The sequence below is a fragment of the Erinaceus europaeus genome, chromosome 8 (genome assembly GCF_950295315.1).
Source record: "Erinaceus europaeus chromosome 8, mEriEur2.1, whole genome shotgun sequence".
Lineage (NCBI taxonomy): Eukaryota > Metazoa > Chordata > Mammalia > Eulipotyphla > Erinaceidae > Erinaceus > Erinaceus europaeus.
In genome coordinates this window covers 99,960,783-99,985,473 of record NC_080169.1, presented here as the reverse complement: position 1 = coordinate 99,985,473, position 24,691 = coordinate 99,960,783, and the positions used below count along the sequence as shown (strand labels likewise).

At 44.9% G+C, this 24,691-nt stretch overlaps 1 protein-coding gene across 2 annotated transcripts in view; it reads right to left on the bottom strand.

The window, feature by feature from the left end:
- Positions 1-24,185, bottom strand: part of AHCYL2 (adenosylhomocysteinase like 2) — a 207,166-nt gene extending 182,981 nt beyond the window's left edge. For both annotated transcript variants that reach the window (XM_060196543.1, XM_060196544.1), the window contains exon 1: positions 23,740-24,185. In XM_060196543.1, the coding sequence (XP_060052526.1) occupies positions 23,740-24,120 (381 nt within the window). In that variant the 5' untranslated portion in view covers positions 24,121-24,185. The remainder of the gene's footprint in view (positions 1-23,739) is intronic.
- Positions 24,186-24,691: the final 506 nt, after the last annotated feature.

The window sequence follows — 24,691 nt, the reverse complement described above, 5'->3', positions numbered from 1 at the left end:
ATTTATTTTCCCTATTGTTGCCCTTGGTTTTTTTTGTTTTGTTGTTGTAATTATTATTGTTGTTGTTATTGATGTTGTCATTGTTAGATAGGATGGAGAGAGGAGGGGAAGACAGAGGGGGGAGAGAAAGATAAGACAGCTGCAGACCTGCTTCACTGCCTGTGAAGCAACTCCCCTACAGGTGGGGAGCCAGGGGCTTGAACTGGGATCCTTACACCGGTCCTTGCGCTTCATGCCACCTGCGCTTAACCTGCTGCGCTACCACCCAACTCCCCAAATTTTATTTTGAATGATTCTGAGCTGTACTGTTCAGTAAGCAGCCACTAGCTTCATGTGATCAGTGAACATCTGAAATTCAGCTACTCCAAGTTCAAATGCGCTCTCCATACATAACAATCACTAGATCCCAAAGACTAAACATAGAAAAGGCAAAATGTCTCAAACTTAGACTGATTATATGCAGAAATTATAACTTTTCCAATATTTTGGGCTAAACAGAATACACTGTTAAAATTAATTTTACTGGTGTCTTTTTACTTTTTGAAAGCAGTTACTAGAATAATCAAGCTTATTCATTATGTATCTAGATATAGACTGAGGGGCACAGAGAAGTGGGGAGAGAGATTGAAAGAGACCACAACACCAAAGCTTCCTTCAACAAAGTGGGGACCAGGCTCAAACTTGGGTCATACATGTGAAAAAGCAGTACATGTGAGCTATTTCACCAGTCTGAAGTAGTTAATAGAAAATTTAAGAAGACTGGGTAGTGGTACACCTGTTACAAAGCACAAGGACTCAGGTTCAATCCCCCCGGTACCCACCTGCAAGGGGAAAGCTTTGTGAGTAATGAAGCAGTGCTGCAGGTGTCTCTCTTTCTCTCTCCCTTAATCTCCCCTACCTTCTAGATTTCTGGCTGTCTGTATCTACTAAATAAATAAAGATAACAAAAAAATTCAAGAAAATTTAATCCTACTATACCTTCTGATTAATTCAGAAAATCTACTACATTTCTGATTCACTCACTTGCTCATACTTCACAAAGATTTGCTTCACATTTTCACTAACCTAGCTTCAAAGAAAATGGAGGGGGTAGATATTCTGTTGCCTTCTATTTATAAAAAGTCACATCTTGGAAGTCGGGTGTAGTGCAACGGGTTAAGTGCACATGGCGCGAAGTCCAAGGACCTGAGTAAGGATCCCGGTTCGAGCCCTGGATCCCCACCTGCAGGGGGTTCACTTCACAGGCAGTTAAGGAGGTCTGCAGGTGTGTCTCTTTTTCTCCCCCTGTCTTCCCCTCCTCTCTCCATTTCTCTCTGTCCTATCCAACAACGACGACATCAATAACAACAACAATAATAACTACAATAATAAAACAGTAAGGGCAACAAAAGGGAATAAATAAATATAAAAAAAAGAAGAGGGAGTTGGGTGGTAGCACAGAGGGTTAAGCACACATGGCACAAAGCCCAAGGACCAGCGTAAGGGTCCCGGTTGGAGCCCCGGCTCCCCACCTGTAGGGGAGTCACTTCACAGGCGATGAAGCAGGTCTGCAGGTGTCTATCTTTCTCTCTCTCTCTCTCTCTCTCTGTCTTCCCCTCCTCTCTCCATTTCTCTGTCTTATCCAACAACAACAATAACTATAGCAACAATAATTTTAAAAAAGTGAGTCAGTATGTAATGAATACTGATAGTTTCACAGTATTATGGTACAACAGAAAGCCAGACAGAAAATTCAAGAAACCTGGGCTCTGATTTCAACACAGCTGTTACTCCTCAGAAGGGGGAAAAAAAAAAAAAACTAATTATAGACCAACAAAGTACAAAGTAAATCAATGTAGGGCCAGGCAATGGCGTGCCTGGTTGAATGTACATGTTACAATGCACAAGGACCTGGGTTCGAGCACAGAGACCCTTTCTACAGGGGGAAAGCTTCACAAGTGAAGCATGGCTGCAAGTGTCTCTCTGTCTCTTTTCTTCTCTGTCACCCACTTCCCTCGTGATTTCTGACTATCTCTATCCAATAAATAAATAAATATAATTTTAAATAAAAATTAAATAATAATGAATAAATAAATGTGGGGGCTGGGCAGTAGCATACCGAGTTAAGCACACATAGTGCAAAGTGCAAGGACTGGCACGAGGATCCCAGTTAGAGGCCCTGGCTTCCCACCTGCAGGGGGGTCGCTTCACAAGCAGTGAAGCAAGTGTCTATCTTTCTCTCCCCCTCTCTGTCTTCCCTCCTCTCTCAATTTCTCTCTGTCCTATCCAACAACACAACAATTGGGGGGGGGGGGAAACAAAGATGGCCTCCAAGAACAGTGGATTCATAGTGCAGGCACCAAGCCCCAGCAATAACCCTGGAGGTAAAAAAAAAAAAAAAAAGGAAAAGAAAAGACAAATCAATGTACATATCTAGGTTTTTTTTTTTTTTCATAGTTCTTGTGGAAAAAATAGCTTTCCTGAAATTAGCAAGTTATATTAAAAGTCACTTTATGGGGGCCAGGCAGTAGCACAGTGGGCTAAGTGCACATGGCGCCAGGCGCAAGAACTGGCATAAGGATCCCGGCTTGATCCCACAGCTCCGCACCTGCAGGGGGCTCGCTTCACTAGTTGTGAAGCAGGTCTGCAGGTGTCTGTCTTTCTCTCCCCCTCTCTGTCTTCCCCTCTTCTCTCAATTTCTCTCTGTCCTACCCAGCAACAACAACAGCAATGGCAACAATAAAAATAACAAGGGCAACAAAATGGAAAAAATGGCCTCCAGGAGGAGTGGATTCATAGTGCAGGCACTGAAACCCAGCAATAATGCTAGAAGCAAAAAAAAAAGTCACTTTATTTCAAACTCTTGAATAAAAAAAAATTATGGATTTAACCAGCTTTAAAGGTAACTTTTAGGGGCCGGGTGGTGGCACACCTGGATGAGTGCACAGGTTACAGTGCGCAAGGAACTGGGTTCGAGCCCCTGGTTCCCACCTGTAGAGGGAAAGCTTTGCAAGTGGTGAAGCAGGGCTGCAGGTGTCTCTCTGTCTCTCTCCTTCTCTATCTCCCCCTTCCCTCTTGATTTCTGACTGTCTCTATCCAATAAATAAATAAAAATTTTAAAAAAATTATTTAAAAAAAAAAGGTACCTTTTACACAAAGATAGAATTATGTTACCATGGGCTAATCATATAGTATTGTCAATACATTTTCTTCTTCTTGTTCACTAAAATCATTTGTACTCACAGTCCTCTCATTAGTCATCTTCGTATGTCCAAAGGACCTTACAAGTATGTGCGCACCTCCATTATAATTATGGCGGTTCTGAGTTCTGATAGCTTGCTTGCTTTCTGTCTTTCTTTTTTTCTTCCTCCCCCCCCCTCCCCCCCAGAGCTTTGATCGGCTCTGGCTTACGGTGGTGCAGGGAAGAGGGAGAATGAAACTGAGACTTTGGAGTCTCTTTGCATAATCCATTCTGCTATACCCCCGCCCTTCTGATGACTTTCAAGGCTATTTCTTCACTCTCTGCTCCAATTTCCACTCCAAATTCAACTCTACAAGACATCTTCATATAGATTTTTAAAGATTCACTTATTTATTAATGAAAGAGAGAGAGGAGAGAGATGGAGAGAGAACCAGAGAATATCTCTGGCACATGCAATGCCGGGGATTAAATTTGGGACATCATACTTGGAGAGTCCAACACCCAGTCCACTGCACCACCTTTAGGCCACTATAGTGACATTGCAAACACAAAGAAACTGAATATGAGTTTTTATTCTGTGGCACTTTAAGCCAAGTGTACAAATTTATTATCTTGTCAAGTAAGTACTTGACAAGATAATAAATTTGGTAGAAGTACTACAGAACAAGAACTCAAGTTGTTTTTTCTTTTTATAAATTTTCCCCTCTCATATTAATTGAATAGTTATTTGTGAGACTATAAGTTAACAGGAGTGTATACTGATTTTTTTTTACTTTGTGCTCAATTTGCTAAATCATTCCTTTTTTTTTTTTTTTTTTTTTTTGCCTCTGCTCTGGAGTTATTGATAGGGCTCAGTGCCTGCACTGGGCAAACGCTAGAAGAAGTGCCTGCACTATGAATCCACTGCTCCTGGAGTCCTGGAGACTATTTTTTCCCCCATTTGTTGCCCCTGCTGTTTATTGTTGTTTGTTGTTGTTATTATTGTTGTTGTTATTGCTGTCGTTGTTGTTGGATAGGACAGAAAGAAATGAAGAGAGGAGGGGAAGACAGAGGGGGGAGAGAAAGATACACACCTGCAGACCTGCTTCACTGCTTGTGAAGTAACCCCCCCATCCCCACAGGTGATCCTTACGCCGGTCCTTGCACTTTAAGCCATGTGAGCTTAATCTGCTGCCCTATTGCCCTACCCCCACAAGCTAATGTTTTCTAATTCTGACTGCTCACCCCTGTGGAAATTCATTAAGCTATAAAACCCTAAAGTGAACACTCTGAATATTTACATTCTCATCTCTGATCAAAATATTTCTTTACTATCATCTTATAAATCTGGAATTACTTGTATGTATAGTATAGACACAGACATTATCTTTGTAAAATGTAGCAACTGTTTGTACTTTCAAGCTATCTTCTCTGGAGCTGTAGACAAGCACTAAAAAAAGAACTGAAAAGAATACGAATAAACTTTAATTGAAATTTTATTTTCATTAGTAAACTATAATTGCACGCTCTATCTTGGCAAGGTCCCAACCTTCTCAGGGTGCCCAGGGTTGCCCTTCTAGTTCTCCCCAGGATTGGGACAGGCTTCAGGAGTGAGTCCCAAAACAACCATCACTTCTACTCCTTTCAATCCAGCAGTCCTCCTGCTAAGGCTCTCTGTCTTCCAGTGGAAATACACAGCTAGCATTATTTCTGCTGCTTTTCTATTATTATCATTATTTATTGGATAGAGATAGCCAGAAATTGAGAGGGTAGGGGGAGATAAAGAGGAAGAGAAACAGAAACAGAAAGTCACCTGTAACCCTGCTTCACCACTCACAAAACTTTCTCCCTGCAGGTGGGGGGTAGGGGCTTGAACCCGAGTCCTTGCACACTGTGCACTCAGCCAAGGGGCACCACCATCTGCCCCCATTCCCCCCTTTTATTTCTTTTTACCAGAGCACTGCTCAGCTCTAGCTTACGGTGGTGCAGGAGATTGAACCTGGGACTTTGGAGCCTTGCATGAGTCTCTTTGCATAGCCACTATGCTATCCACCCCCACCCTTCGCTACATTTTATAATGAACAATTTTGGAGAAAAAAAGTGAAACAAAACTGTAAAAATTGGACCTGCAAGACAGCTCATCTGAAAGGGTGCCTGCTCTGTCATGTATGTGAACGAGGTTCAAGTCTAGTCCCCACTGCACTGGAAGAAAGCTTCAGTGCTATAGTGTCTTTTCTTCTGTCTCTGTTTCCTTCTTAAACAACATTCCTTGGTTTGTTTTCTTTTCTCTCTCTCTTTCTTTCTTGAGATATATTTTATTTATTACTAATGAAAGAGAACCAGAGCATCACTTCGGCACATGTAATGCCAGATACTGAACTCAAGTTACCATGCTTGAGAGTCCAAAACTACCCATTAAGCCACCTCCTGAATCTGTCTCTTTCTATCTGGAACACTTGGTCTGGAGAGGTGACACTCTAGTGACCAAAACAAAGATCTATAAAGTATGTGTTGGTATGCATGAGACCCCTTCTGTTTCATTTGGTTTAAATCCCCCCTGCTTAACACTATTCTATTTACATAACCACTTCATTCTATTTACATAACCGCTGTTAACAAGCACCTCCCTCCAGGGCATTGGTTCAATCCCCACTGTTTCATGTTATGTTTTTGCTCCACCCCCCCTCCTTGTCACACCCTGATCCCTTCTTTGTCACACCCTGATTTTCACCAGTCACTTTTCTCTCCACCCTCTCTATGTCACATCCTGTTTCCACCCTACTTGGGAAGTATATATAAAGACAGCATTGTGAGTTTTAGAGTACTGTACTTTGAGTTTAACTTAGCTCGTCTTAGATTGAGCTGCGTCCTGCATGAATAAAGAGATACTGCATACAGCTCAACCATGAGTCCCTGGTCGTCTGTTACCCGCCCGTGAAGCCAGTTCGGCGAAAACAACAGTAAGTTTTAGGTGAAGAGTCTTAACTGGTTTAACTTGGTGCTATTAAATAAAAAGCAACATTACTATACAACTGCCAGGTCTCATAAGATTGATATATACATATATACATATATGCCAGTTTAACTAGGAGGTTTGCAGTGCTAGAGCTCTGGACTTGAGTTTGATCCCTGGTATTGCATATGCCAGAGTGCTGTTCTGATCCCCTCATCACCTTCTTCCTTTCTCTCTCTCCCTCTAGATCATTAAATAGATATAATAAGAAAAGAGAAAGAGAGAGAGATCTGAGTCCTTTCCAAATGTTTAATTATCAGTGCCACTCACTGAGAGACTCTAACCAAGAATATTACATTACAAAAGTCTAGAGAAGAGAGGCCAATGATAGCTCACCCAGTAAAGTTAACACTTTACCATGTGTGAGGCCTAGGTTCAAGCCTCTGACCATCACAAGGGTGCAGCTCTATGAGGGAAGCTTCACAAGCAATGAAACAGTGCTATGGTGTCTCTCCTCTCTTACCCTCTCAATTTTCTTTCTTCCTCTCTTTGAACAACTATCTTTACCCCCTCGAAGTGGAATTGTGTAGGCACAAAGCCTGCAATAAACCTGGCAGAGAGGAAAAACAGAACTGAGAAGATAATACTAAAGTTTCCATGTGTGATTCACCAAAGATTGTATTCCCTCAAAGGACAGAGCTAACTGAGTTGTAAAGAAAAAGATTCAGTCCCCACTATCACCACATGTCAGAGCTGAGCAATGCTGTGTGTGTGTGTTCGTTCATTCCCCGGGACTAAGGAGACAGCATCATATTTATTTATTCCCCAGCACCACCATAAGCCAGAGCTGAACAGTGCTCTGGTTAATATATATATATCCCCTTTTGTTACCTTTTTTTAATTGTTGTAGTTATTATTGTTGTTATTGATGTTGTTGTTGGACAGGACAGAGAGAAATGGAGAGAGGAGGGGAAGACAGAGAGAGGAAGAGAAAAGACGCCTGCAGACCTGCTTCACCGCCTGTGAAGCGACTCCCCTGCAGGTGGGGAGCCAGGGGATCGAACTGGGATCCTTACGCTGGTCCTTGCATACTATAGTTTTAAATCTAGGAATTAGTGGGACTGAGTGGTGGCCCACCTGGTTGAGCGCATGTTAAAGTGCGCAGGGACCCAGGTTTTGAGCCCCTAGTCCCCACCTGCAGGGGGAAAGTTTGTGAGTAGTGAGGCAGTGCTGCAGGCATGTCTGTCTCTGTTTCTGTCTCTCTGCCTCTCTTCCCCCACCCCCTCACCTTCCCTCTCAATTTTTTGGCTGTCTTTATCCAATAAGTAAAGAAAATTTTTAAAAATAAACATCTAGTAATTTAGAACGAAATGATTCCCCTTGGTCTTAGTTTCTTCACAGGGCTCTATACAAATGTTTATCACAAATTATGCAACAGGTGAAAAAAAAAATCACATCTTTCTAGTTTTCATAGAATTCTCCCTCTCCGCTCCACATTCTTCAGTACAATACACCCCAGAGGACTCAGTAGGAACCCTCCCTGTAGGTGCAGTGTTTCTGGATCCTACTCCGGGGTAGACTGACGTGACTCAGATAGCATCAGGGGAGCGTGTTAATTGGCACCATGGGGAACTGAGCACGGAACTCTGCTCACCAGCAATCCAGGATGCAAGCTCCTGAGAGAAAAACTGGAGAGGAACGACTTTCCATCCAAGCATGATGAGTACATCAAACTAAAATTATGCGCAGGAACAAGCAGTTCCAGAGACAAGAACGCAACTGAAACTGGCTTGGGAGCATCTGATGTTCCATAGACCCAGTGGCATCCCATGGGTTTCTGCTGCATTTTGGGGCTCAGTTAAAAGTACCCAGAGTAGATACTACTGGACAGGGAAACTAGCATGACAGTTATGCAAAGAGACTCATGCTTGAGGCTCCAAATTCCCAGTTAAATCCCCTGCACTGCCATAAAACTGAGAAGTGCAATGCTCTGGTAAAAATTAATTAAAAATAATTATGTATACACACACTCCCAAAAATAACTAAGGAGAACACTACTCAAGTCATGTGAAAGTCTGAGGTATTCTGTTGTTTTTTTTAAGATTTATTTATTTATTTATTTTTGCCTCTAGGGTTATCGCTGGGACTTAGTGCCTGCACTATGAATCCACTGCTCCTGGAGGCTATTTTTCCCCTTTTTGTTTTATAGTTATTGTTGTTGTTGTTATTATTGTTGTCACTGCTGTCATTGTTGTTAGATAGGACAGAGAAATCGAGAGAGGAGGGGAAGATAGAAAGGCAGAGAGAAAGACAAGACACCTGCAGACCTGCAAGACACTTGTCAAACGACCCCCCTGCGGGTAGAGAGCAGGTGGCTTGAACCGGGATTCTTGCACCGGTCCTTGGCTTTGCGCCATGTGCGCTTAACCCACTGCGCTAGCGCCTGGCCCCCTATTTTATTTATTTTTTGCCTCCAAGGTTATCACTGGGGTTCAGTGCTGGCACTACAAATCCAGTGTTCCTGGCAGCTGTTATATATCATTTTTAATTGGATAGGACAGAGAGAAATTGAGAGGGGTGGGGGAGATAGAGAGGAGGAGAAAAAGATAGACACTTCACACTTGTGAAGTGACCCCCTGCAGGTAGGGAGCCAGAGGTTCAAACAGGGATCCTTGCGTGGGTCCTTGCACTTCATACTATGTGCACTTAACCCGGTGCACCACCACCCAAGATTTATAGAGACCAGGTGGTGGCACAGCCAGTAGAGCACATGTTACAATGTGCCCTTGCACACTGAACCCAAGTTCAAGCCCGCAGTCCCTACCTGCAGTGGGGAAACTTCACAAGTAAAGCAGAACTCTTGGCTTGCTTGCACGCTCTCTCTCCCTCCTCTGTTCCTCTCAGTTTCTTTCTGTCTCTATCCAAAAAATAGATATGTAAAATTAAAAAAAGATTTATAAAAGACGAGAATGAGATCCAGATTATCACTTTGACACATATGTTACCAGGGATCAGTTTCAAGACCTCATGCTTGAGAGTACAATGTTTGATCCACTGTGCCACTTCCTAGGTCACAAAAGTCTATTGAGTATAGTTAGTATTACTTGTAGTGTCAATACCTCTCTTCTCTGCTTTCTCTCTCTCTCTCTCTCTCTCTCTCCCTTGCAGTTTATGAAAAATTCTATCCTTCCACAAAACCCGAATATGACTTTATCTCTGAGGTCATATACAAAAAGAAACATGAAACAAGTCCAACTGTTAACCCAAGATTACTCAATACTTGGGGGGGCAGACAAGTTCTAGGAAGTATACACTTGTATAGAACCAGAATTGTCTGAGAGTATGCATTCCTTCTTTAATATTTATGTATTTATTCATTCATTCACAAGAGAGAGCACAAGGGGCCGGTCGGTAGCACAGCGGGTTAAGCGCACGTGGCGCAAAGCGCAAGGACCGGCGTAAGGAGTCGCTTCACAGGCAGTGAAGCAGGTCTGCAGGTGTCTGTCTTTCTCTCCCCCTCTGTCTTCCCCTCCTCTCTCCATTTCTCTCTGTCCTATCCAACAGCAACAACATCAATAACAACAACGACAGCAAAAAAAAAAAAAAAAAAAGACAACAAGGGCAACAAAAGGGAAAATTTAAAAAATAAATAAACAAAAAAGAGAAAGAGAGAGAGCGAACAAACCAGAGCATCACTCTGACACAGGCAATGCCAGGGAATCAAACTCAGGACCTTATGCTTATAAATCCAGTACTCCAACCACTCAACCATCTACCAACCTGGCCATGAAATTGTGCACTTATGACATGTTTTGGCAATGCCAATGCATTCAATGAATTTCAAGATTTAAAAAACTGCCTCTAGCAGCTGAAGGAATAGTTCAAATGGTACAGCATCAGGACTGCTCGTCTGTACTCCCCAGCCTGACTTCCCAGTGCGGCATGTGCCAGAGAGGTGCTGTGGTGCACTCTCATGCTCGCTCTGTCATCTGTGTCACATGAAATTCTTTTACATGTAATAAATCTATCTTTCTTTAAAAACTGCCCCAGACTGGAAGCAGACAGCCTAATGGTTATGCAAACAGACTGTCATGCCTGAGGTTCTCAAGTCCCTGGTTCTACCCCCCCATACAACCATAAACCAGAGCTGAGCAGTGCTTTCGTAAAAAAAAAAAAAAAAAAAAAAAAAAAACTTTCCCTGATTCCCTGCACAGATTTTCCAGAATATCATGACTGACTTGACACATGGATCAAATCAGGTTGATCACCATTCACCTGACTACAAAATCAAATACTCTGCTGGCAATAAATCTTTTCAAAATTTGGTTGGAATGAACCAATCTTAAGAAGTGAATGACCTCAAAATGTAGCAACTTTTACTATCATTATTTTTAAAATAATTTTATTTATTTATTTGATAGAAACAGAAACTGAGAGAAAAGGGAGATAGAGAACTACAGCATTGTTTCACTGCTCATGAAGCTTCCCCCCTGCTAGCAGGAACTGAGGGTTTGAAGCGGGACCCTTCTTCTTCTTCTAGCGTTTGCCCTTCTTCCGTAGCCAGTCAACAGCGTCAGGTTGAGCCTGATGTAAAGTTTCGAGACCTCCTTTGAATCTGGAGAGGTGGCAGTCGTTGACTATGTGGGTCATAGTCTGTCTGGAGCCGCAGGGGCAGTTTGGGTCGTCTCTGGCTCCCCAGCGATGGAACATAGCGGCGCACTGGCCATGGCCTGTTCGATAGCGATTGAGGAGGGCCCAATCATAACGTGCTAGGTCAAAGCCGGGTTGACGCTTGCAGGGGTCTGTGATGAGGTGTTTGTTCTTTACCTCAGCTGACTGCCAGCTCTGTTTCCAAGAGACTGGACCCTTCAGCTCTGTAACACATACACTCGACCCCGTGTTCCATCAACCCAGCCACTTTAGTGTCATTTTTAAGTTAAACAGTCTTGGAAAGTAACTTCAAGTTCCCTGGGACATGCGTGGTGCAGTGGTAAAACTCTGGACTTGCAAGCATGAGTCCCAAGATCAGTCTCTGGCACTGCATATATCAGAGTGCTACTCTGATACCTCTCTCTCTCTCTCCTGTTCCCTATCTCATGAAATAAAATAAAAATTTTAAGTTACTTCTACATGTCCAGATAGAAATTTAGAAACACAGTTAAAAGAAGTTAAAGAAACAGATAATAAACTCCCCATCCCCACCAAAATAAAGCATTCAATAAAATAAAATAAAATAAAACATCCAAATTTACTTGAGAACAAGTAAAGCTATCTCACATCACAAACATTCCCTATCTTGCATTACAAAGAAAAACACAGTAAGTACCAGATGGCTTAAAGACTAAAATATAATAAAACAGAGCCATAAAAACTGTTGAAAGCATAAAAGAATTTGTTTATAAATCTGGACTAGAAAAGGTCATTCTAAGACAGAAAATATTTAAGCCATAGAGAAAATGACCAATCTAGATTTAAAAAAACAGTTAAAAGCATAAATAAAAATAGCTTTTCTAACTCTTCCTGAGTAGCTACCAGTTACTGAATATTTACTCTCTGCCAGGCATCTATTTTTCTCTGTTATTTCACTGAATGATAATGCTTTCAGATGAATGCCATTATCTTGGTTTCACAGGTGAAAAAATACAGGCTCAAGAAGAGTAATTAAATTTGCCCCGGGCTTTGCCAATCAGTTCTTCTTCTAGCATTTGCCCTTCTTCCGTAGCCAGTCAGCAGCGTCAGGTTGAGCCTGATGTAAAGTTTCGAGACCTCCTTTGAATCTGGAGAGGTGGCAGTCGTTGACTATGTGGGTCATAGTCTGTCTGTAGCCGCAGGGGCAGTTCGGGTCATCTCTGGCTCCCCAGCGATGGAACATAGCGGCGCACCGGCCATGGCCTGTTCCATAGCGATTGAGGAGGGCCCAATCATAACGTGCTAGGTCAAAGCCGGGTTGACGCTTACAGGGGTCTGTGATGAGGTGTTTGTTCTTTACCTCAGCTGACTGCCAGCTCTGTTTCCAAGAGACTGGAACAGAGAAGTTCAGTGTAGGCGTAGGGGACCAGATTGGGTGATAAGACGTCAAGCGTTGGACAGGGTGGGCGAAGATATCCGCGTATATTGGCAGGTCCGGTAGAGCGTAGACGTGGGAAATGAACTTAGATGATGCCGCATCCCGACGAATATCTGGCGGGGCGATGTTGCTAAGAACTGGCAGCCATGGAACCGGGGTGGAACGGATGGTTCCAGAAATTATCCTCATGGAGGAATATAATTTGGAATCGACCAAGTGGACATGGGGGCTACGGAACCATACTGGGGCACAGTATTCTGCAGTGGAATAGCATAATGCCAATCAGTGATGACTTTGAGATCAGTGGGCTGAAATACTGCCCATGGCAACAAGAGGAGACTTTGCCACATTACCAGCCCTCGACATCTCTGACCGAATTCCCCAGTGAAGTCTGTGAGCTGCTGTCAAGACCCACTATGTAAGCTTGGGGTCAACCCTCCTCCAACAGGATCCTAAACCCCCATGCCTTACCTCCCTGACCACCTGTTACCCAGTAGTCTATTACCTTCCTACTACTCCTTCCCTTAGCACTTTCTGGCTCTGAGTGAAAAATAGCCTCACACCCTCCCAATATGTCTTCTACAGTTTCCAGTTGTGGGGATGCAGTTGTGGTGGAGCAGGAGCTGCAGCTGGGCACTAGCAGTCACAATGCCTTTGCCAATCCACTCTGTGTACGGTGTCGAGAGTGTCTGTGGCTGTGCAGTCTTAAGACAGCGCAGCATGGGCCCCTTAGAATATACCTAAAATAGGGCGGCGGGCTGTAGCGCAGCGGGTTAAGCGCACATGGTGCAATGCTCAAGGATCCCAGTTCGAGCCCCCAGCTCAAGAGCAATGAAGCAGGTCTGCAGGTGTCTATCTTTCTCTCCCCCTCTGTCTTCCCCTCCTCTCTCCATTTCTCTCTGTCCTAGCCAACAACAATGACAGCAATAACAATAAGAGTTAACAACAACAATAACAATGGCAACAAAAGGGAAAAAATGGCCTCCAGGAGAAGTAGATTCATAGTGCAGGCACCAAGCCCCAACAATAACCCTAGAGGCAAAAAAAAGAATATACCTAAAGTAGACCTACTAGGAGACCCCAAATCTTATCTGCTATATTCTTACGTTTAGGTCCCTGATTATTAAACAATTTATTCTGCTTTATACCTTAGTGCTTTTCAGCCACCAAGTTGCTGATGCTACCATGACTCCAACCTGACTTCCTCAGACGAACTCACCAATGTAACCCTGGAACCCCACCTCCCCAGAGGGAAAGATAGAACAGGCTGGGAGTATGGATCAACCTGTCAATGTCCATGTCCAGCAGAGAAGCAATTACGGAAGTCAGACCTCCACCCTTCTGCACCCCATAATGATCCTGGGTCCATGATCTCAGATTATAGAGAACAGGAAAGCTTCCAGTAGAGGGGATGTGATATGGAACTCTGGTGGTGGGAAATGTGTGGAATTGTAACTCTCTGATCCTACAGTCTTGTCAACCTATTAAGTCATTAAAAAAAAAGAAGAAGAAAAAAAAGGCCTCTCCATTCCAAAAAGGAGCTCATAGCCTTTCTGTCAGTTTTCTTTCTGTTCGATTCAGCCACAGATGAGTCCTGCTGCTTTGGAAACTGAGTGGTGTGCTAGATGAGTGGTATGCTAACTTTGGAAACTGAGTAGTGTGCTTTCTGCATCCATAGAACTGAGAGTTGCTACTGAAAATTAGAAAACCAGTCAGATGAATTTCACTAGTAGATTCATATAACTGTCGACCTCATATGTACAGTGGCAAATGCAAAAAGTAAGTTCCCTTTCCAATCCACTGCAAATGACAATTTCATACTGTCTCTTGTTTTAATCTTTCATGGGTCTTTTTTTTTCTAAGCCAGGACCTTGAGCGCATGCAATCTCACTGCTCCTGTGCTACTTTTTCATTTAGACAGAAACAGAGACAAGGAGAGGCACTGTCACTACAACTTTCCCTAGTAACACGGCACTCCCATGTAGTGTCAGAGTTCAAACCATGGCCCTATTCAGCTATCTCTCTGGCTCCCATGGTTTAGCTTCCTTTCTTTCTTTCTTTCTTTCTTTCTTTCTTTCTTTCCTTGTTTTTTCTCTTTCTCCCTTTCTTTTTTTTTAATAATGATATAATGATATATCTTTTTCTTCTAAAGATTAACACAAGAGAGAGAAAGAAGGAGAGAGAGAACTAGAGTACCACTCTGACACATGCAATGTCAGGGATTGAACTCAGGACTTCACGCCGCAAAGTACAACACTAGCCATTCCCAACATCTCATTTAAAAAAAAAAAAAAAAAGCAGAAGAAAGCCACCAAAGGGAGATTTCTCTTTGTACTTCTCAAATCTACATCCAAGGCTCATCTTGGAGAGAAGGGGGGTGGTCCACCTGGTTAAGCACACATAGAACTATGCACAAGGACCTATGCAAAGAGCCCTTGCTCCCCACCTGCAGTGGGACACTTCACAAGTGGTGACGCAGGTCTGCAGGTATCCATCTTTCTCCCTCTATCTCCTTCTCCCTTCTCAATTTCTCCCTGTTCTATCAAATAAAATGGGGGGGTGGTGTTTGGAGAAAAATTGGCAACCATAAGTGGTGGATTTCTAGTTCCTGGCACCAAGCTCCAGTGATAATCCTGGTGACAAACACACACGCACGCACACATGCACACAAACAAACACACACACACACAACTGAGGGTCAGGTGATGGAGCACTCAATTAAGCATATGTTACCCAGGTTCAAGACCCTCATCCCCACTTGCAGGGGGAAGTGTCCCCAGCAGTGAAACAGTGCCACAGGTGTCTCTCTGTCTCCCTCTCTATTTCGTCCTTCCTTTCAATTTATCTGTCTCTATCCAATAAGTGAATTTAAAAAAAAAAAAAAGGACATAAAGTTAAACTTGTACTGGGTGTGTTGCGCTGCAGAAAAGCAAAGGATTTTGGTGAAGAAGGGGAAAGGAAGGGAAGGGAAGGTGTGGAGAGGGGATTTGGGTCTTCACGAATGACTGTGGAAGAGGATCTAAGTTAGGGGTGAGAGTGTTCTGCAGACACCTATCATGGGAAGAGAAATTGTATAAAATAAAATAAAATAAAATAAAATAAAATAAAATAAAATAAACTTGGGAGTCGGGCGGTAGTGCAGCGGGTTAAGTGCAGGTGGCTCAAAGTGCAAGAACCAACGTGAGGATCCTGGTTTGAGCCCCCAGCTCCCCACCTGCAGAGGAGTCACTTCACAAGCAGCGAAGCAGGTCTGCAGGTGTCTGTCTTTCTCTCCCCCTCTCTGTCTTCCCCTCCTCTCTCCATTTCTCTCTGTCCTATCTAACAACAATGACATCAATAACTACAACAATAAAAAAACAAGGGCAACAAAAAGTGAATAAATAAATAATTAAAAAAAAATAAACTTTTGGTTATAACTTTTCCTACTTAAGTCTCTGCTGTCCTCTTCCTTCCTTTTTTTTTTTTTTGTTGCCCTTGTTGTTGTATTTATTGTTACTGTTGTCACTGGTGATGTTGTTGGATAAGACAGAGAGAAATCTAGAAAGGAAAAGACAGAGGGGGAGAGAAAGACAGACACCTGCAGACCTGTTCACCACTTGTGAGGTGACCCCTTGCAGGTGGGGAGCCAGCGGCTTGAACCAGGATCCTTACTCTGGTACTTGCACTTTGAGCAGTGTGTGCTTAACCCACTGCACTACAGCCCAGCCCCTGTCTTTACTTCCTTTCAAAACTAAGTTTCCTAAAAGAATTTCAGAGGACTGTATGGTGGTTCTTATACTAAGGTATAAGAACCCAGGTTCAAACCCCTGCTCCTCTGTTGCAGGGCGGGTACTTCACAAGTGGTGAAGCAGGGCTGCCTCAGGTATCTATCTTTTTCTCTTTCTCTCTCCCTCTCTCCCCTCCCATCTTAATTTCTCTCTGTCATAATGAATAAGTAAAAAATAAATTAATTAAATAAATAAAAGGAAAACCTGACCAGAAGCCATGGGTTTGTAGTGCTGGCACCAAGCCCCAGTGACTGGAGGCAAAAGACAAAAGAAAAAAAAAGAAATTTCAATAAATGTTACATATACTTATTTTCTTCCCAACCAATGGCCTGACACTCCCAGTTCTTTTTCTTCTTCTTTTTTATTTATTCTTTTTTTTAAAGCTTTTTTTTTTTTTACTCACCAAATCTTTTTTAAATTTTTTTATTTATTTCCTTTTGTTGCCCTTGTTTTGTTGTAGTAGTTATTATTATTTTTGTTGATGTCGTTGTTGGATAGGACAGAGAGAAATAGAGGAAAGGAAGACAGAGAGAAGGAGAGAAAGACACCTGCAGATATGCCTTCACCACCTGTGAAGCGACTCCCCTGCAGGTGGGGAGCTGGGGGCTCGAACCAGGATCCTTACGCCTTTTTTTTTTATTTTATTTATTCATTTTCCCTTTGGTTGCCCTTTTTTTTTTTTTCAATTGTTGCTGTTGTTGTTGTTACTGATGTTGTTGTTGCTGGATAGGACAGAGAGAAATGGAGAGAGAAGGGGAAGACAGAGAGGAGGAGAGAAAGAAGCGATTCCCCTGCAGGTGGGGGCTCGAACCGGGATCCTTCCACCAGTCCTTGTACTTCGCGCCACGTGCGCTTAACCTGCTGTGCTACCACCCCACTTCTTTTTTTTTTTTTTTTCCACCAGAGCACTGAACCTGAGACTTTGGAGCCTCAGGTATGAGAGTCTCTGCATAACCATTATGCTATCTACCCCCACCCATACTCCCAGTTCTTAAGCTAGAGATTCTTATTGAATGTTGTTCTTATTATTATTTTAGTATTTATTTATTTATCCCCTTTTGTTGCCCTTTTTGATGTTATTGTTGTTATTATTGTTGTAGTTATTATTGTTATTGATGTTGTCATTGTTGGATAGGACAGATAGAAATGGAGAGAGATGGGGAAGACAGAGAGGGGGAGAGAAAGATAAGATACCTACAGACCTGCTTCACCACCTGTGAAGCGACTCCCCTGCAGGTGGGAAGCCGGGGGCTCAAACCAGGATCCTTACGCAGGTCCTTGTGCTTTGTGCTATGTGCACTTAACCCGCTGCATTACTGCCCGACTCCCTATTATTATTGTTTTTAACCAAAGCACTGTTCAGCTCTGGCTTATGGTGGTATGGGGGATTGAACCTGGGACTTTGTAGCCTCAGGCATGAGAGTTTCTTTGCATAACCATTATGCCACCTACCCTCTGTCAAACTAGAGTCTCTCACTTTGGTGTGTGTGCTATCTTCCAGTCCCTAACTTTCAAAAAGTTTCATCAGAGATGGATCCATACAGTTGGAACTGGAAATACAGAAATAAAATGGTTAAGAACAGGAAGAGAAATATATCTTCTGAAGTATTCCAGATGTAGTTATAACTTTATAAACAAGAACATATTTCTGACTATAATTACTAATGTAAAAATGCGTCATTGAGCCTAAAATGCTTTTCTCTAAGATGTTCTTCTTCCTCTTCTTCCCCTTCTTCTTCTCCTTCTTCCTCCCCTTCTTCTCCTTCTTATTCTTCTCCTCCTTCTTCCCCCTCCTCCTCCTCTTTTTTTTTAACCACCAGAGCACGGATCAGCTCTGGTTATGGTGGTGCAGGGAATTGAACCTGGGACTTTAGAACCTTAGGCACGAGTCTCTTTGCATAACCATTATGCTATCTTACCCCCACCCTTCTTTGTCTCTTCTAAGTTTATAGTTCTTTTAATTGATTAATCAATTAATTAGTTAATTAAATGAGAGAGAGACTGACCGACTGACCAGAGCACTGCTCAGCTCTGGCTTATGGTGGTGCTGGAGACTGAACCTGGGACCTCAGAACCTCAGGCATGAAAGTCTTTTGCAGAATCACTATGCTGTCTCCCAGCCCTTACATTTACAATTCTTGAGTCAAGATCTAACTTACCCTCTCCTTACTTTGACTTTGGGATGACCTAAGCCTTAAATCACTAACTTCACTGAGTATTCAGACAGGTTTCAGGGAGAAGGTCAGAAGCACAATATCTAAAACATTAGAAAGGCTGCCCTGGAGATGAAGCAGGTGGGGTAAAATATTAGACTCAAAGGCATGAGGTCCTGAGTTCAATCCCCAGTGTCACATGTACCACAATGATATTCTAGTATTCTCTCTCATACATATATACACATTAAATGCGTACATAAATAAATATTTTTAAAAATAAAAAGAATCATTGTGGAGGCCAGGTGGTAGCACAACCTGGCTGAGCACAAGTTACAATGGGCAAGGACACAGGTTCAAGCTCCCAGTCCCCACCTACAGGGCCTTCACAAGTGGTGAAGCAGAGCTGTAGGTGTATTTCTTACCCCTTTCTCCCCCCCCCCCCAGTTTCTCTCTGTCTCTTATCCAATAAATAAATAAAACAAAACAAAATGAATCACTGCAGCTTAGAAACAAAACAGCTAACAGATGGTTGACAGAGGTTTAAGTCCACTTCTAGAGGTTTAACCTTGGGCAAGACATGTCTTCTCTCTAGACCTCATTTTCTTATCTGTAAAAATGGAGAAAATGCCACCTATATCTGTGTTTTTGCTATGATTAAAAAAAAAAATTAAAAAGCCAAGCTAGCAATTCCTGGCAAATTAATGGTAATTTACTAGGGTCAATCTGCCAACCAACCACTTTACTATCTATTTTGCAGGCAAAAGGAGTCATGTCTCCACATTCCCACACCCATCTCCAAAGGTTCCATTTTAGTAAACTATAATTAACCAAATCAAGGGCTTAAAGAATTTGGGCAAGAAAGCTTGAACATGGCTCAACTCATTCTCTGCTGACAGTAAGTAGCAAAGCCAGTGCAAAGTGGCAATGTTTGCCAAAAGCAGGCATCTGCTTGAACACAGTTATTACTGATACTGATGTAAGCACAAATGCTCTGCAGTTCTTGCCTGGGGCTTGCACACACACATCTGTACTGTTGAAAAGTTTGAACAGAATTCTCTGAAATAAGTCCTGTCCTGCCTTGTTTTCCCCACAGCACTGTGACATCCCAAGTTCAAGAACACAAGGGGAAAAAACCTTCTCAGATACTACTACTGCATTCACTCTGGAACCTACCTTTCTATTTTACAAATCATTCCTTACATAGATTTTTCATTTGTTGGATGCACTTGATATGAGCTTATAAAGAAAGACATGATATATAAATATATCATAACTACAATGACAAAATTTGGTCCTTGGAGCACCACGAGTTACAGGATGGAGGTAAGTACCCAAGGTAAGACTGACTAACTTTTACACCATATGTTCACCCTTATTAATTACTGCACTTGGGAATTCTGGCTCTTGGCGGGGGGGGGGGGGGGGGGGGGGGTTCCCTTGTGTGACTGAGCAGACGCAGAACTAAGAAAACTGATGACAGATGTATGATAGAGAACAGGAAGCCAACAACAGCAATGTGACTTAAGGTAAATAGGCTGTGTGTGTGGAGTCTGGTGGTAGTGCAGTGGGTTAAACGCAGGTGGTGCAAAGCACAAGACCGGTGTAAGGATCCTGGTTTGAGCCCCCAGCTCCCTACCTGCACACTGCTTGTGAAGGTCTGCTGGTGACTGTCTTTCTCTCCCCCCCCCCTGTCTTCCCCTCCTCTCTCCATTTCTCTCTGTCCTATCCAACAACAACGACATCAATAACTACAGCAATAAACAACAAGGGCAACAAAAGGGAATAAATAAATATTTTTTAAAAAATTTAAAAAAAAATAGGCTGTGTGTGTGGCAGCCACCAAGTAAAAGCCACAGCCACCCATGGCAGAGTGGAAGTAAGCTATTTCAATGTGTAGCCCCCACACCACACCCCAGGCACCTCTATATGATAAAAACAAATGGGAGTCAAGGTCAGAATGACAATGGAAATAAGCAATTCAAAAATCAAGAAAGGCTCAAGGAATCAAATGTGACATATTGACATATCGAGTCCCTCAGTGAGATGACTTCCAACATGGGGAGAGAAGGGCAGTCTTGCACACTTCTTTTAATGTAGACAGGGAGAAGCTCTGCGGTGAAGCTTTGCAGGTAAAAGACACAAGGTTTGATTACAAAAAGCAAAAGGGGGGGAAAAGTTACTGACAAGCAGCTCAGAAAAACCTTTAGTTATGTCATAAAAGCTGTATCCTTGCCCAGACCTTCACCAGTTTAACTTTCAGCAGAGAGGCTGGTTTTTGGTTGTAATTAACATGGTAAGGCAAGCTCAGCCCTGTCTTCTATAGCCTTGAGGCTGCTGAGTAAATCTAGACTCACAGAAACTACATTTTGCTACTGGGAAAACAGGAAGAAGGTGGGTCAGAAGCAAGATAAATGGCCAAGAAGGACATCTAGAATTCAGATAGAGAAAAGAAATTAAGAAGAAAAGCAGACTGTATTGCTAGCTGCTTTTTTTTTTTAACTTCTTTACATACAGCACAAATAAAATTGTATCTTCTAGAGGAAGTCATGGTGACATGTCCTCAATTCATGATGGGAGGAGGGAGTAAGATAAAAATCAAAATTTTCTTTTCTTTCTACCAGAGCATTGATCAGCTTAGGCTTATGGTGGTTCAGGAGGACTAAACCTGGGACTTCAGAGCCTCAAGGCTGGAGAGTCTGTTTGCATAACCATTATGCTATCTATCCCCACTAAAGTCAATTCTTCTTAAGACTTAGAGCTATCATTTCTTAAACACCTATTATACTATTATAGGTACCAAGTTTAATGATAAGATCTTTTTTATATTTTTTTATATTTATTTATTTCCCCTTTTGTTGCCCATGTTGTTTTTTATTATTGTAGTTATTGTTACTGATGTCATTGTTGTTAGATAGGACAGAGAGAAATAGAGAGGGGAGGGGAAGACAGAGAAGGGGAGAGAAAGATAAGACACCTGCTTAACTGCTTCACCGCTTGTGAAGCGACTCCCCTGCAGGTGGGGAGCCAGGGGCTCGAACCGGGATCCTTACACAGGTCCTTGAGCTTTGTGCCATGTGCGCTTAACCCGCTGCACTACAGTCCGACTCCCATGATAAGATCTTTTACAAATACTTCTCATCCTTAGTCATCTTAATATCCTCATTTTATATATGAGAAAACTAAGGTTTTTAGAGAATTTGAAAACCTCTGGAAGCAAGTTAACAGGGGTGCGAGGATGCAAACCCAGGTCCACATGACTGTAAATCCCATTTCTAAAAGCAGTTTGTGGGTCCAGGTGGTGGCACACTTGGCAAAGTGCACATATTACCATGTGCAAGGACCTGGGGTTCAAATCCCTAGTTCCCACCTGGGGGAGAGGGGTGCTTCATGAGTAGTGAAGCAGTGCTGCAAGTGTCTGTTTCTGCCTGTCTGTCCCACACTCCCTCCATAGCTTCCTTGCTAGAGAAACAGCATAATGGCTCTGCAAAAGACCTCCATGCAGAAGTCTATGAGTTCCTAGGTTCAATCTCCAGCAGCACCACAAGTCAGAGCTGGGCAATGCTCTGATCTGTCTGTATCTCTCTCATTCAACTTGTTAAAATCTTTTACCCTCGGACCACCTAACAAATTAAGATTTTACACACTCACACACTGAATCACAAGGAGGCAAAAACTGACCAAAGTTAAAAATGAACCCAACAGGAGTCGGCAGGTAGCGCAGTGGGGTGCGAAAGCACAAGGACCGGTGTAAGGCTCCTGGTTCCAGCCCCCCCGCCACCTGCAGGGGAGTCGCTTCACAGGCTGTGAAGCAGGTCTGCAGGTGTCTGTCTTTCTTTCCCCCTCTCTGTCTTCCCCTCCTCTCTCCATTTCTCTCTGTCCCATCTAACAATGATATCAATAACAACAACAATAATAACTACAACAACAATAAAAAAACAAGGGCAGTAAAAGGGAAAGTAAATATTTTTTTTATTATATAAAAAAATGAACCCAACAACTGAAAAATGATGTTTCAGATTTCCAGACCCATCATCTCGGTAGTGCCAATTCTGGTGCCTCTCTTCCCGTCTACAGCTCCTCCTGGAGGAGTTCTCATACTGGAAATGACAAGGACTGTGTCAGTCCTGAAGTGTCTTTTTTTTTTTCTCCCTAAAATTCACTGATTCCGAAAGTGACAGAATGAAGGGGTCTGAATGAGACAGGATGACAGAGGAATGACCACAGCACTGCTCGGCTCTGGCTTAAGGTGGCACAGGGACTGAACCTGGGACCTCAAGGGCTTCAGGCGTAGGAGTTGGTGCTGCACTACCGAGCTCTTTCCCTGGCCCTTCAGTCTTGCTCACATATTACATTTGGGTAGTCCAGGTGAAGAGGTTACCCGCTATCTACCTTAATCATGAGACCGGCACATCCAAGATAGGCTGGACCCAAGGTCCTAAGGCAGCCAAGTCCTCCAGAGTAGAAACCAAGGCAGACTTCCCCCTCCGCTGCCGCTTCACTGCTGTTCTGAGCGAGCAATTAAAAATCAGCCGCAACAATAAAGGCAAGTAAGTCGCTGTGTTCACATTCTGCTTTGAGAATTCAAATCCTAAGCTCTTTTTATACGCTTCAGCTCCTGGGTGATTTTTTTTTTCCTTCTGAGTGTGTGTGTGTGTGTGTGTGTGTGTGTGTGTGTGTGTGTGTGTTGCTCAGCTCCGTGAGTGAAAGGCAGGCGCGCGCACACACACACACACACACACACACACACACACACACACACACCCTGGTGACAGCCATTGTAAGCACAACACCGAGGGGCTCACACATCTCGTCAACTTATCCCCGGTGCTCCGAAGCTGTCAGCTGAGACGGAGCCTCCCCACCCCACCTCGTCCCAGGCCTCCCCCTCAAAGCCACTGGCGCGTCCCCGGAACACTTGCCGATCGCCAGCAAGGAAGGAACCGACCACACAATCCTTCCAAGCAAAGCCTGAAAAAATCCCGGCGACCGACTGCTGAGCCCCCCGGGGGACCCGCACCGCGCAAGAAGAAGAAGAAGAAGAGTGGTGAGAGACGAGATCTCTCCACTCCCCTTCCCATCCAGAGACTGCGTGTGCGCGGGTGTGTGTGTGTGTGTGTGTGTGACAGCGCAATCTCTGGAATACCGGCCACGACATCCCTCCAGCCCCTCCTCTTCACCCCGAGAAAGCGGCGGCCCCAGAAAGTCCCCCCATCGGCACAGAAACCCAGACAGGCGCCGGAGGCAGCGCATCCTACTCGGGGCAGAGCTGCGCCTGCAGCCTCTTACAACCGCGGCTGCGCTCCGGGAGGCGGGGAGGGTTTGCTCCACCATCCGGGCAGCACTTGGGTCTGTGTGTGTGTGGCGGGGGCGGGGGGGACCCTCGTGGTGGAGGTGGGTGATCGTACTGGGTGCTCCCAACAGCCAGGTCCAAGGGGTCAGGGAGCGCGCTGCCTCCATGTTATTCGTCGCCCGGTGCGGCTGTGCCCCCCGGAGTCTCTGCTCCCTCAGCTCCGCCGAGGCGCCTCGGAAAGCGGGGCGCAGCCCCCCCACCCCGCCGCGGGAGGGCGTGGAGGGTGCCGCCGCGTGCCGAGAGGAGCCGCGCCGTCCCGGCCTCCCGCCGTCCCGGCCCCCGATACCTTCTTGACGGTGCGCGGCGCCTCGGTGACCGTGCCGTCGGGGCTGACCAGGGCCTCGCCGCCGTCGCGGAGCCGCTGGTGCTGGTGGTGAGGGTCGCTCCGCTTCATCGCCGACGCCTGGGGCACTTTCCCCGCAGCGGCGCTGAGCGCGGCGGCGGGCCCCGAGCCGGGGCCGGGGGCCGGGGGCCGCTCTGCCGCCGGAGCCGGAGCCGGAGCCGGAGCCGGAGCCTCGGGGTCGCCGCCGCCCGCCGCGGGGGCCATGGCGCTCACGGCCGCGGGGCTCAGTCCCAGCTGCGGCGCCGCCTCGGAGGGACTCAGATCCTTCAGCTCCACCTCAGGTACCTTCGCGGCGGCCGCTGCCGACACGACCTGCACCGACATCACCGCCTCTACTGCAGCCGCCGGCTCGGGCTCTAGCTCCAGCTCCGGCTCGGCCCCGCCTCCCGACTCCCAGCCCCTTCCCTCCCCCATACCCCCACTCTTTCCCTCCATAGGCTCCACTCCCACCCCTTCCTCCGCCCGCCGGCACACCCGCGCGCACACCCGCCCGCCTCCTCCTCCGCCTCCGTCTCCGCCTCTCCCGCCGCGCCCCGCCCCGCCCCGCCCCGGACAGCACTGCTCGCGCGCGAGGAGCCACGGAACCTGTAGTGCGCTTGCTCCGGGCCGCACGCGGCCAGCCGACCGCGGGACCTCAGCCCCCAGCATCCACCGCGAATCCGAAAGGGCTGCTGGGAGTTGTAGTCCGGCCGCCCTTCCTCTAGTCGGTGAGACTCCCTCGGAGTAATGGAGCTTTAGGGCCCGCGACTGAGAGAAAAAGAGGGAGGCTGGGTGACACAACGAAAGGGATATAGAAGGAAAGGTTCCCAGAAGAAAAGGCGGAGGAGAGGAATGACTCTACCCGGAGTGAATTTCCTCCGAGGGGCGGGGCGTGTAACGTCAGAGACACGTGGTC